At 45.1% G+C, this 13,557-nt stretch overlaps 1 protein-coding gene across 1 annotated transcript in view; it reads right to left on the minus strand.

Moving 5' to 3' along the window:
* Positions 1–328: 328 nt before the first annotated feature.
* The window catches only part of tenm2a (teneurin transmembrane protein 2a), a 140,866-nt gene continuing 127,637 nt past the window's right edge, over positions 329–13,557 (minus strand). Inside the window, exons 17-35 of the mRNA XM_028415633.1 lie at positions 13,101–13,368; positions 11,875–12,018; positions 11,019–11,268; positions 10,610–10,630; positions 10,262–10,491; positions 9,073–9,227; positions 8,672–8,773; positions 8,189–8,362; positions 7,274–7,911; positions 6,809–6,984; positions 4,588–4,823; positions 4,206–4,502; positions 3,405–3,962; positions 3,023–3,292; positions 2,450–2,860; positions 2,205–2,315; positions 1,816–2,083; positions 1,389–1,519; positions 329–1,216 (exon numbers count right to left, since the gene is read on the minus strand). Coding sequence (XP_028271434.1) covers positions 479–1,216; positions 1,389–1,519; positions 1,816–2,083; positions 2,205–2,315; positions 2,450–2,860; positions 3,023–3,292; positions 3,405–3,962; positions 4,206–4,502; positions 4,588–4,823; positions 6,809–6,984; positions 7,274–7,911; positions 8,189–8,362; positions 8,672–8,773; positions 9,073–9,227; positions 10,262–10,491; positions 10,610–10,630; positions 11,019–11,268; positions 11,875–12,018; positions 13,101–13,368 — 5,178 coding nt within the window. The 3' untranslated portion in view covers positions 329–478. The remainder of the gene's footprint in view (positions 1,217–1,388; positions 1,520–1,815; positions 2,084–2,204; positions 2,316–2,449; positions 2,861–3,022; positions 3,293–3,404; positions 3,963–4,205; positions 4,503–4,587; positions 4,824–6,808; positions 6,985–7,273; positions 7,912–8,188; positions 8,363–8,671; positions 8,774–9,072; positions 9,228–10,261; positions 10,492–10,609; positions 10,631–11,018; positions 11,269–11,874; positions 12,019–13,100; positions 13,369–13,557) is intronic.

The following is a 13,557-nucleotide window of genomic DNA, read 5'->3' on the forward strand; positions in this document are numbered from 1 at the left end:
TTTTGCCTTTAGTGTGTATTAGAGACAAATAAGCCTTGATCGCAGAAGCAACCACAATGCAACTCCCCTGTGAGATCAGAAGCTGTCATGGCCGCTCTCGGTGTGACCCAAAAAATATGGGTGAAAATATCACTCTTTTTTAAAAAGGGGAATCTTCTTATTCACTAAGCAACAGTTCAGCTGAAAGTTCTTCAGTGCTTTTCAGTTGATCAAAGTTTTTTCCAAAAAAAAAAAAACAAACAAACAAAAAAAAAGACTAATCTTTTTTGCCGGTGGCAGTAAAATTAACAATATGTTTTCTCATAAGTCATTCTTTTCAAAAGTCCCTGCAGCATTCCGCGAATAACCCCGTGTGTTGGTTAATTCTCCTTGGGTTTCGAGAGATGTAAGGTTTAGGGGGCTGAGTAGGAAAAAGAATTCAGAGACGTTAATGGGAAAGAGGGAAGAGTCTGCCCTTCAAACGAGTTCAGGTGGGCTGTTACCTCCTTCCCATCTCATTCTGTCTGAGAAACTGGATGTTGTTGCTGCTGTCAGCCAGTTCTGGATATTGCTCCACAGGCAGTACATAGTAGCCGTCGTAGCCTTGTACTCTACCTGTTGTTAGGAGCTGCTGCCTCTCCCCTTCCGTCCAAAGGCGACTACCTCCCTTCCCATCCCTCGCTCGCTGCTGCTCCTTGGCCCAGGCCCCTGCCAGGGCTCTCTGTCGGGCCAGCTCCAGCAGTCTTACCTTTTCTTCATCCACCACATCCACAGCGAGCCCGTACCGGACGCTCAGTACTAATGATGGAACTGCAAACTCCACTGTCACTCCTCTCCTTGACCGGCCGCTCACTGTCACATTGATGCCACTCTCCAGAGATTTACGCCCATTTGTGAGCCCCAAGGCCAACAGGTCGCTATCAGCAGAGCCTACCTTAACAAAGTAGTGACAGTCCTTTCCATCCTGTGTGTAATGTGTGCCTTCCAGGTACTGGGCACCATTAAGCACCAGAGCAACTTTGCGGCTGTCTTCACTAGCCAATGCCGACACTCCGGCCACCACCCTGCCCTCCTTCAGGGCCAGCATTACTCCTCGGCCTATTATGGGTGTGCTGGTTCCAAACCAGTGGCCCGGCTTGTCCTTGCGTCTGCGACGCTCCTTGTTGAGCAGACGACCCTCCAAGGCCATGAAGGCTTGGTTGTGGCGCTCTGCTGCCTGCTGCACACCAGTGATGAGCTACACAGGAAAATTGAAGAAAGCTTTGTCACTTTGCAGAGAGAGATGATAATGAGTAAATATTGCTAGAGGGACATAGAGGATGATTACTGTCCATGATAAATTCAGATGAAAATGAGGTATAATGAATTTTATAAAGAGAATGGTTATATATTTGCATAGCAGACTGTACCTGTCCATTCTCACAGTGCTGGGTGGCCTGCAGCTCATAAGGCGGCTCCACAAAGTAGAGCGAGTGTCGAGGGAATCCTGGGATTATGTTACTGAGCTGGAAGCCAAACATTACCAGCCAACTCTTCACATCTACAGCAGCAGACAAGAGGGAAATCATTTTGCTGGATGACAACGTTAAACACAGTAGCAAATGAATCTTCAATTTTACTGGAAAAATAAACTGAAAGTGTGTTTGACTCTGTGACTCATCGGTTGTATGCAAAGCTGCTGCGCCATCTGTAGAACATTGTTAAGTATAAACTTAGCAATCTGTTTCTCATTAGCACTAGAGTGAGCATTGGTTGAAATGACTGAATGAATGTTATGTTGTGTGTGGCTAAATATCAAATAATCAAATTTATCAGCAAACCAAATCAATGCACTACCTGTGACATAGTTTTTGACATCCAGCATGTCGCTGAGTGGGTTGTTGTTCTTGAACATATACAGATTGAATGGAGAAGGATCTTTCCCTATCTTGGGCCAGATGCTGTAGTCAGGTGAGGTCCACCGTCCGGCTAAGACGTCGTAGTCCCGCTGGGTGAAGTGGACCAACTTGGTCAGGGGATCATACAGACCACCGTGGAAACCCACCACAAGTGGAAAGTCTGGGTTAGAATCAAGATACACTTCTCCATAGGCTGTGTACTGCACCTGAGTGACACAAGCAGAGTCAATGTAGTTAAGATCAGAAGGACTCACCTCTTTTTAGTGGTTAAAAAGGATCAATAACATACACTTGTAAGAGTCAAATAATAAATGCATTGTCTTTTACCTGTTTAATCATCTGCCCATTGCTGCTGAAAACCGCGAGTGGTGTGCCAGTGTTGTCCGAAGCTATGTAGTATTCTTCTCCACTGCTCACCTCCATGGCAAACAGGTGTCCCTAAGCAAAGAGACAGGCAGAAAAACCAAATATTAAACCACCTTTGCTGTATCTTTTATACTGAAGACTAACGTTGCTGTTTATCAGTGTGACCTTGTTTTGTTTCCCATTGACATAAATACACCCATGCCTACCTGCAGGTCATAATACAGTGATGAGATGTCAGAGCTGGAGTGATTGAAGATGTGTGTCACCCTGGTTGGATGGTTGAGGTCAGCATAGAAGAACTGAAGGTGCTGGCCCAGGCTGTTCCTCGTGGACACCCTGCGGCCCAGCCCATCATAGTGGTACACAACACTCCAGCCTCCGGGCCCTCTATTGTAGGCTCGCAGGAGTTGACCTTTGGAGTTATAGTCAAATACATCTGCACCACGCTGACTAAGGAAGCCATCTTCATCCAGGCGATACTGGACATCTCCCAGCCGTGTAATGCGGTCTCTGAGGTCATAGCGGAGCGGCAAGATGCGGGCACTGTTCCCTGGGTTCAGCAGATGGAGGTTGCCATTTAGGTCATAGCTGTAGCGCCACGTAGACCAGTCATTCACCTGGATTAAAAAAAAGAGAGATTTATATGTATGATTCTGCCTTCATTATAACCATAACTATGCTCTGACAACAGCAATGTCAGAGACAGGCGCAGATTATAGCTCATGGATCAAATGAAGTGCTGTTCCTAAAATTCCTGTGGCTCCACACAGAATATTCACCTTGACGCCGCTGAGCTGTCCATCTCCATCATAATCATAGCGGTACTGAGTGGTGTTGGCATAAGGCCCAATCTTCAGCTCTCTCTTCACCACTCGTCCCATGCTGTCATACTGCACTGTCATCCAGTACATAAGTGATCGGAAGATCTCGTACTGGACCTCCTTGATCCGACCATGGGTGTCAAAATGCTTACTCAGTGTCATAACAGCTGTGGTGATAATCTGATTAATGTCATAGTAAATGACCCCAAATTTTCCAAAGTGCTCCACCTATGGGATAGAAGAAAAAGAACAAGAAATGGGTGAGTCCTCTTGCAGTCACAAGGACAGACATTTTACTTTTGTATGATAAAAAGGAAACAAAACAAAACAAAAATTGCACCTTTCCAGAGATCTCATCATATCGGTAGAGGTCGACGGGCAGCGGCGTCTCACTGATAACTGGCTTCATGCTGGCAATACGGAAGCTGTTGTCATGATAGGTATAGTCGAACCGTGCGTTGACCATTCCCTCTTCACTGAAGCGGTAGATCTGCTTGTCGATGAGTGGGCCCATTTTACGATAGCGGATGGTGCACGAGAAGCCCCCGCTCTGCAGATTGACCATCTTCAGCACACCAGCAGTCTCATCGTATCCAAAAGTGACAGCAGTGCTGTCGTACACGATCTCCGACAGCTTTGCAAGCTTGCCGTACTTGTAGAGGACACGGCGGCCAGTGCCCAGGAAATGTGTGGCCTGAGGTCTGCCATCCTCACTAAAATCGTGGATGATGGAGGCATTGCTCTCTGGAGGGTTGTACGTGTTGCGGATATAACCAACTGACACGTGTGTGAACATGGTGTGGCGAGCAACACTAGGCATGGTGACAGCTGTGACCCGACCTGAGCCGTCAAACTCAAAGACATACTGTCTTTGGCTTTGGAGGAGCAGTACCATGGACTGGAAGCAGAGAGATATGAAATACGGATTAATATAATAGCATTATCAATGGGTGACTTGCCTCCTGTGAAACAGAACCAGGAGTAATTTGCTCTCACTTGACAAATCGGAACCTTTATAACCATAAAAATGGCGTTTCATTCCCTTCAGTCCTACAATTCTAATTACTATACATTCCTTGCTATTGCTTTCCTTGGTGAGATTAGACTCTCAGATGACAATATTAAAGACGAATGTACTTACTTTGTCAAGGTAGCTGTAGCTCCACACCTTCCCATCCACAAAGGAACGAGACAAGATGCGACCCTGGGGGTCAAACTCTGTCCTCTCACTCATGCTTCCCCTTTGCAGCCCAACAAGCTGTCCGGTGGAAGAATAGGACACATTGACTACTGCCAGGCTGCTGCTGGGCAGCCACATAGCTGGACGGCCCTGAGCATCATACATGATGCGGAGGGTGAACTTGCGGTGATCATCGTAAATCTTCTCTGTGCGTGTGTTGCGGTCGAAGTCAATGGAGAGAAGATTGCGACCATGAGCCTGAAAAAAACAGGGAATGGTAGACGTAAGGTTAAGTAATCTCCATGTTTATGCCAACTGTGGCTCATCAATAAGGTGAGCTTACCCTTAGCTTCCTCCCGAACACAGTGACCTTGCCCTTGGTCTGCTCCTTGCGCAGGCGCCATTCAATTGAGTTGAGGCCATTGTCTGTGGGTAGGGTGATGTTCCTTCGCCCAATGGTCGGACTGACGGACCCTGCCAGGATGTGGGGCTCTGTGTGGAAACTGATGCCCATTCCATTGGCATACATCACTCTGAGGGTCCCATTGTTGCACAGCTGATAACTGTTCCTCACCTGGTCTGTAAGGGGAGACGAGTAAACATTAGAAGCAAGGCAATAAATGCATTGGAAAGAAGAAATGACAGAAGCAGGTCCATGGCAAAGTCCTACTTAAGTGCTGGGGGAAAATAATAATCTTACATGAGAAATGATAACAGCTGCATAATGGCAATGACTAGGATGTAGACATTGAGTGAAGAATCCTGTATATTGCTTATAATGGCTGTCTAAACCTCAAGATCTGGAAGAAAGGCTGAGAGCTTTTCAGTTTTATGACCTCTCAGCCAAGGATACAAAAAAGCCATCTTTTCTGGAAAAATGAGATATAACCACATAACAAAGTAAGAAAACAGATGGCAGCCTCATTTAGATTCCATCAGAGATGTTGTGATTTTACCTTCACATTGTTGTACTGCATGTTTTTACCGAGGTCAAAGAAATATTACAGACGCTTTCAACGTTTGGTATTCGGCTGATTCTGTGAGACAAATGTAAGTTCTGACATTGTGGGGTCAAACCCACGAAATCTATTCTTCAGGTAACAAGGAAACTGTGCCAGAAAGAACAAGATCATGCCTGATTCATTCCTGCAAACTCTAAAATTCTCTTAATGAAAGTTGTCAGGCTAAACAGACATCTTTCTACAATCTCTATCTCATACAATTGAATGGCTCCCTCACAAGAATGGAGACAGATAAGCCCTAATGCTGCGGCTCATTTTATTCTCTGATGTCTGAAAACAGACGTCCTGATCACAATGAAGCGATTAAAAGTACGATAAAATTGTTTTCAGGTCTGAGATATCAGGAAGATGCAGAGTTTGGAGTTTTTTTTTATTTCATTCACAAAAGGTGAAAGAGATCTGATGGTTTTCCTCTTTGAAGTCCTGCCATAAATGACAGTAATCCATAAGGCCAATTTGTAATAAAGCTCCAGGCACTTTTTAACAATGCCTCAAATAGACAAGTGAAGCTTTTTCCATTGACTTGGCAGCAACAGCCTTTAGATAAATCTTCTCTGCTCTCTCTGTCTGAACAACCTCGTAATAAAACAGAAGCGAGGTTAAGGGAAAGAGGGAGAGGGAGGGTGAAATGAGAGCTTGGGGGCCGAGGAGAATTCACTGTGCAGGAGTTAATGAAGAGAGCGAGAAAGAGCGGAAAGAGAGGGAGATGGTTAAGTGAGTATGTCAGCAGAGAGCTGTGCTGAAACCCACACAGTGCAGTGGAAACCTTAAGTGACTTAGAGCTTTGCGAACAACTATTCTCTTACCGCAACGCAGGTGGATCACGGAATATATCTACAGCCTATTCTCAGGCCTTTAGTTGGATATAGTCCTGTCTGCATTCATACTTCTGTCACGCCCCTTGCGCTGGTCAAGGGAAAGGAGACAATTATTCTCCCTCTTTTTCCTCCTCTCTAAACAGACCAAATAAGCTCAGGGATCATGGGAACTGGTTGAGAGCCGCATTTGTATGTCAGTGCAAGTGTGTGTGTGTGTGTGTGTGTGTGTGTGTGTGTGAAGAGAAAGCTTGAGGGATGAGGAGGATTCACTCTACATGAGTTAATGAATTTTGCTGTGATGATATTCAAAAACAGGATGATCCCAGCTGGGATTAACAACTATATGTTGGTAATTTTACTCCATGAGAAAGAGCGAGAGAGGGTTGGATGTGGGTAGGGAAGGAAAATAATCTCCTGGAGCATGCTCATAACTGAGTGAAAATTACAAGACTTTCAATTAGAGTTGGCCGGCCAGCGCGTATTCACCATCACAGAAGGCAGCTGTGTTTTTGAATACTAAGATGAAGAGTCTGTGTGAATCTTCCCAAAGCATTCAGACCCACATATTAAATTTTGATTTATACGAATTCATGTCGATGACCCATCAGCTCAACATTTTCCCAGCTTCGTGCCACAACTCTGCAATTTCTCAAGCATTTAAAAATTCATGACCTGATCATTTTCCACTGCATGTTCTGAATGTACGTGCTGAGGGTGTCTCTACCTTGCACCACAGTGTACGAGGCTTCCACAGAGGACAGGTTGGTGATCACAGTGACATCGTCGTCTCTGCTTGAGCTCTCAATGTCAATGTTGATGGAACGCTCAATTTCGCGGTGGAGACTCATCACCATGCCCGTGGGATATGTCACGTTGGTCAGGCGGCCCTCGCTGTCATACCTAGGAGGTGGAAGATTGCAGTCAAGTTAAAAAGGAAGGAAGCAAAATGTTGATACGACACAACTTCCTGACGGAGTGTGCACATGTTGAAACACATGCACGCACAGGGAAATGCAGGGTAAATTAGCTGCAGTTATAAAAGTTACCATTGGGGGGCAGCAGTACACCATATGAGATATCAGAAAAAAACAGATATTACAGGAGAGAAAATGATAAAAAATGTATCCAGCAACACTCCTGTTGTGTTTTAGACAGATAGAAGACATGTTGCCCTGCATGTTACACTTACTGGTAAAACGTGGTCCACCCCGTCTCATCAGCTTTGGTTGCCAGGAGCCCTGTGTTGCTGCTGTAGCCCATCAGAGCCACTTCTTGGCCCAGGGCAGATACACTACGTAGCCCACCAGTGGGGTCCAGTCCGAGGGTCACCACTTGATTCTCAGGCAGCAGCACCAGTCTGAGCAGGCCGGCTCCTCCTCCCTGGCCCAGACCATCCCTCCTCACTTTGACCGTGTTGTTGCAGTTATCCACCAGCATGGCCAGCTCGCCATCAGGACCGTAGGTGAAGTTGAAAAGTGGCTCCCCAGTCACTAGGCTTATTGTCTGGATGTGAAGCCCATCCCCATTGAATACATACAGCTCCTGTTCCCTTGGCGAAGCGACTTCATATTGCGCAGATCCTCCGTACCCTACGCTTGAAAGGGCAGGGCCGGGACGATTCGCCCGAACAGCTCTGATTCGAATGTTGTTGAGGTCTGCAATGAAAAGTGTCCCATCAGGGGACACGGCCAAGGAAGTGGGCGAGTTCAAGCCAGCGTCTGGGGCATAGCCGTCGTCACCGTAAAAGCAATTGCAGTTGACATCATTTTTGCAGTCGCAATCAGAGGCAGCACCAGCCAGGAGAGAGATTTCTCCATTAGTGCTAACCTAAAAATGAACAGAAAAGAACAACTGGTTAATGATGAGAGTTAAAAAAATGTCACGACTAAATGAAAGAAAATGTACTAGCAAAAGCGAAATTCATACTGAGTTAACAAAATGAATGTAGACTAGAAAGCTGACAGAATATCTTAAAAAAACACCCACACAGCCTGACCAGCTGTGCTGTCACTTTTTGTAGCCCAAAATAACCGTGGACTAACAAATTAATTCCAAAACAACTAGACATCCAAAAAAGTGTGCTCAGTGCTTTTGCATCTTATACCTGTCTAACTCTGTTTATCTTCTTCTCATCTGTCTCAGCAATGTAGAGGATGCCGGTGTGAGACAGGGCGATGGCTGTGGCACTCTCCAGGGCTGCATGTATGGCCAGCTTACTGAGGCTGTAGTCGATGCCCGGCACCTGACAGTGCATAGGTCGACCTGCGATGATGCTCACCTTTAGGAGACAACGGGGAATATCACTGTGATGATCAAGTGATGGCAGTGATTCCACAAAAATTCAGGTTTGGTTTGCTATTGAACAGTAAGAATAACACTTTCCACAATGAATCCAGAAAGTGGAATATTCTTAGATCTAATTAAACAGTAATGTGGTCACCACTGGAAAACTTGGATAACTATGTTAGAATTTGAACTTTTCTTCTAAATTCTAAATTGGCCTGAGAGAGCTTAATTGGGATAAAATCTTGTCAACCCTATAGTGAGTGTCCACCCTAAGGGGTTTTTAGTGGCCTTGGGTACAGACCTGGTGGTTCTCAGTGATGCGTAAGATGACATTATTTTCCAGGACATAGAGAGAGTTGTCCATCGGGTTCACTGCTAAGTCTGTGGGCCACTCCAGACGCACCTGGTAAGCATAAAAAGAAGATATACGTGAGATGATCTCTATGCAGAGGGAGACATTTTGAACAGACGCCAAGGATCAGACAAGTCTCTTCATTTTTTTAAGTGACTGCAGCAGTGTTCACTTTCTTTTTGATCCATTCATTCATCCATTGACTCTTTAATCCCCTCCCTAAATCAGTCTCTCCCTGACCCCCTGGCTGGCTCGTGTCCACAAAGTCGTCACAGCTCAGCACAAAGGGGAGCTCTTAGATCATCATCTATCACACCATCACCTTTTGTCTCCTTTTCACTCTTTCCTACCTGGCTGACGTCCATGCTGGTGTCACAGCTCAGCGGCCTTACGGCAGTCAGATCGTTGGCCCCCAGTAGAGTGGAGATGATGCCATTCTGGTCCACTTTGCGGATCATGGTGGCATCGACAAAATACATCAGGCCATTTTTATCCACTGCGATACCTGTCAGCAGGGAGATGAACACCGTGAGTGACGACTCATAACTCAACCACTGCAGACAACCCGTACGACATTTTAAGTCAATTAAACTTCACTCTTTCCGCTGCTGAAAACAGATAGCGGTCCTGGCAGCTGAACAGCTCAATGCTTCATCGAATGAGAGGGAACACAGTGATGGAATGGGCATTGAACTGTTGAGAAGTGTTAGTTTTGGGATGAGTCACTGGGATGTGGAGCTGGGCTCGTGCTTCTCTCAGAGGGCAATTATAGACTGCAAGCAGACATAATGGCAAGATGCACTCTTCTTCCTTCTCTGGTTTCACCCTGTTATATTTTCTGTGACCCCTCCCATCCCCCTGCTTTTGTTTCTTATATTTATACCTCACTGTTATTTATTGTTTACCGACGAAGTGGTGTCAGCGTTGTCGGTCTAACTGGCAGCCGGCATTCAGAGAAGTGTGATTGTTCAAAGCAACTATGCCCCAAAATAACTTCTTGATGCAATGAGATACAAAACAACAGATGGAGGATACAGCGAAGGGCACGGAGTGAATGAGAGAGAGAGAGGGAGAAAGAGAAGAAACAGGCAAGCTGATGTTTGCTGTCTGTGACAGGTAAGAGGGAAATCAGTGGTTCATTGTCTGCTCCTATCGTTCTCTCACAGACCACATACACACACTCACACATAGTGTATACTAACATCTGCAGTCTTACATGTACACACACTCGTGTCAGACAAGAAATGTGACAGTGTGACATCCTTGACAGTTTGGTGTCACAGTGTTCTAAGATCCAATGATCCAAATAAAATAATTCCATTATGAGTTTAACATTAACCTGGTTTATAACCTCCTTCTGTGTCTGTCCTGCTTTAGCTGAGGCACAGGATGAGCATATTAAGGAAAAATCAGAGAAGATTTAAGGCATGTTAGGTTTACATGAACTGCAGTCTGCTTAACCTAAGAGTGGATATCCTCATTTTTTTAATTCATTTTTTGAGTCAGGATTTTTTTATTTGAAAAAAAAAAGTTTCTCACCTTTTGGGCTCATAAGTGTAGCTTCAGTGGCTTTGCCGCCGTCACCGCAGCGTTCATCAAAAGGCAGACACTGCTCCCCTGTCCCTGCCACCACCTCAGCATTGTCTGACAGCAGGCGGCCACCTGTTAATGAGCGAACGCGGTAAATTCGTCGGGAGTTGGTGTCTGAGATGAACAAAGCCCCAGATACCGGATCCACTGCCAGGAAGTACTTGTGTGTTGGGTTATTACTGAAGATGACAGAAAATAAAAGAAAAGGATTCTTATCTCAGTGAATGAAAGATGCTTTCAAGTACTTTTGCTGGTATGTGCACTCGAAACTTTAAATTTATCATCTCAAGATCTTACCTGTGTCTGAAATCTTTGTTCCTTTAAGGGAGAAAGTGAGATAAAAGCACAACAAAACAAATGTTAATTCACACAGTCTGTGGAAAGCAACCTACAGAGAGCAACACGCAGCTGGCTGTGGTGTGAACAGCAAAATTTAAACATGTGTAAAAACACCCTGGAGAAATGGTATCTAGCACAGTGCATAATTCTTCTTCAGCCTTGCCATCCCAAGTGTCTCACCTCACTTCTTTCTTATATGCACTGAAAACATCTCATCTTTAGCACTTTTCTGCTGCTGCGGCTGACTCCAGTCTAACAGCCCCTATTCTGTCAGTATCTGCAATACCATACAACCGCTAAATCCCAAACTGCTTTCTGAGTAGTAGTTCTTTTATTTTCTTCTGCCTTCCCATTTATGTTATTTTACCTTAATTCCAAGATGGCAGTAGTGTTCATGGATGGGTACACGCGGCGTACAAAGTTGAGGTCCCCAACGTAAAGACTGCCATCGGTTCCCATTGCCAGGGCAACTGGTGCCAGCAGCTTGTTGCCATCTGCGAGACCGTTACAGCTGGGGCAAGAGATGCTGCGTCTCCGACCATTCCCCATAATGCTGGTTATTACTGGGGGTTGCTCTGTCACAAAAATATTCTCACCACTGCCTTTGTGAAGGATGCCTGGATGTGAGAGAGAATAACAAAAACAAACAGAAAGAAAAGTAGATTGGAGGTCATTCATGGTGTTGTAAAGGCAGCTGATGGATTATGCTTGTTTTTTCACACGGTTACAATTTCCTGGTGCCACCACAGCAGTCGATATTCAAACAGACAAAATGACACACAAAATGAGCTTCAAGTGGCATGTTATTTATACACTGTGATAACACATAGACCACAGACATTCTGAAGCACTTTCCAGAGAAGGTTCTCTTCTCCCCACCACTAACTATCCAACCCCCTATCTCCGTTCTTGGGGTTGCTGCTGATTGGCTGACACAGAATTTTAGTGGATGAGGGAGTCAAACTAGGTGAGACAACACAAGCTTTTCCTGTGAAAATCTTCACTGACAGGTAAAGAGAGACACCTGACAGTTCCATGTGAGCCACAGGAAATGACTTAAACTGCCTCCAATGCAATAGCACATTTAGTGAGATACACAGGGCTGTAAACCTGTTACATATAGGGAACCAGCTACAAGGATAATGAGGGTAAAAATAGAAATGTCTGCTCGTATGAGCGCAAATATGAGTGAGTGTGTGTGTGTGTGTGTATACCATACATACCACTGCGTGTGTTAAGAATATGGTGCTTGTTGAGTGACCAGCCACCCAGATTGGTGGGATCCAGTTCGTAGCCTTGCAGAATGGCTGTTCTTTTCTCCCAGAGGATGAGACTGGCACAGGACTCGTACTCATAGCCGACCGACACTATATGGGAAAAGGGAAAAGAAAAATAGAGCAAAAAATATTAGCGATAATGAAATTAAGGCCAAGGATCATAAAAGAAACAACAGAAGACAAGAAAAAAACTCAAGTTCATTTAAGTTGTGAAATGTGTGATACACAGAGAAGCTAGTTAGCACCTGTACCAAAACCTGAACTCACACCTAACTAACACTCTCACATGCTGCTAAATCCATTAAAAACCTTGTTAATTGGAAAGATTGCCCAAAAGACCTTTAAAGCTTACAGGCCGTGCTGGTTGCCCTGGTGAAAATCCTGCTGATGGAAACAATATGTCCCATTCATGTCCTGTATTAACACACTTACTGTGTGCATGCATGTACAGTGCATACTGTGCAGCATGCATATGTGTGCTGGTCTTTTCCTACTTATTAAATGGAAGTGTGTTCACATCAACTCCCACTTGAGTCACAGTGAAACTGCTGCTGCCAGCACTTTTTCACTCTCACTGCAACAAAAATGTTGTCTACTTGTACCTATACATACAGCGTGCAAAATATAACTTAATCCTAAACCAACTATATCCTGTCACATATTCTGTGGGAATCTTAAAATTGCTCTTATTCAAGCAAACTTTTGCAATCTTTAAAAGAATGAAATTACCCTAACAGTACACCTCTCTCATGATGCTAGTCCACACTGAAGCCCCAGATGTCTGCTGCATCTGTGGTCTGACAGCAGTATTTGGCTGACAGCATCTGTGAGCGACTGTGACAGCAGAATATAATAGCACTGAGGCTCCCCTGGACTCATGCTTGCTGCTCCAGTAGTTAACTGCTAACTCACCCTGATGGCTAATAACCCTTCACCGCATTTACGGCTGGCTGACTGAACCAAACGCAGCTTCAATGAAAGCACTTTACTGGGGCCATATTATGAAGTGGATCCAAACTGGGTTTTTGGTAGATTATTGCTCCTTTGGATCCCTAATTAGCTTTCTCTTCTCTGTCATAGCCCAGTGCTGCCTTTGTGGTATATTGGCTGATGTATTCATAGAGTTCACAGCTGGAAAAAATGTTTCCCCTCAGTCCATCCTTCACACTCACCTACAGCTTCTGAAAGACCGTAGACCCTCTGCCCATATGCATCAGTCTTATCCCAAATGTAGGTGTAGGCCAAGTTGGGTGAAGCATGGAACCACTTCTGGAAGAGATGGCCCTCCACTGCTACCATTAAGTGAACTTTCAGCAGGCCCATGGACACCACAGCTGGAGTCATGGTCACCTTGAGAAGGGAGCGGTAACCCTGGGTCCTGGAGCTTAGGTAGCACAGCTTTAAACTTGTGCCAGGCACCTCGATCTGCTCATGCAGCACCTGGAAGACAAAGAGTGGATGACAGGAGAAAGGGATTAGGGGGATTATAGAGAAAGGGTGTAATGGGGGTCACGCTTCCACTGATGGCTGAAGGACAAGAAATGTGCAAAAAACAATGGAAGAAATAAAGAAATAGGAAAGAGGGAATAAATGGGGGGAACTGTGGAAGCAGAAGGAGAATGAGAGCTA

Source organism: Parambassis ranga, chromosome 10, assembly GCF_900634625.1.
Source record: "Parambassis ranga chromosome 10, fParRan2.1, whole genome shotgun sequence".
Classification (NCBI taxonomy): domain Eukaryota; kingdom Metazoa; phylum Chordata; class Actinopteri; family Ambassidae; genus Parambassis; species Parambassis ranga.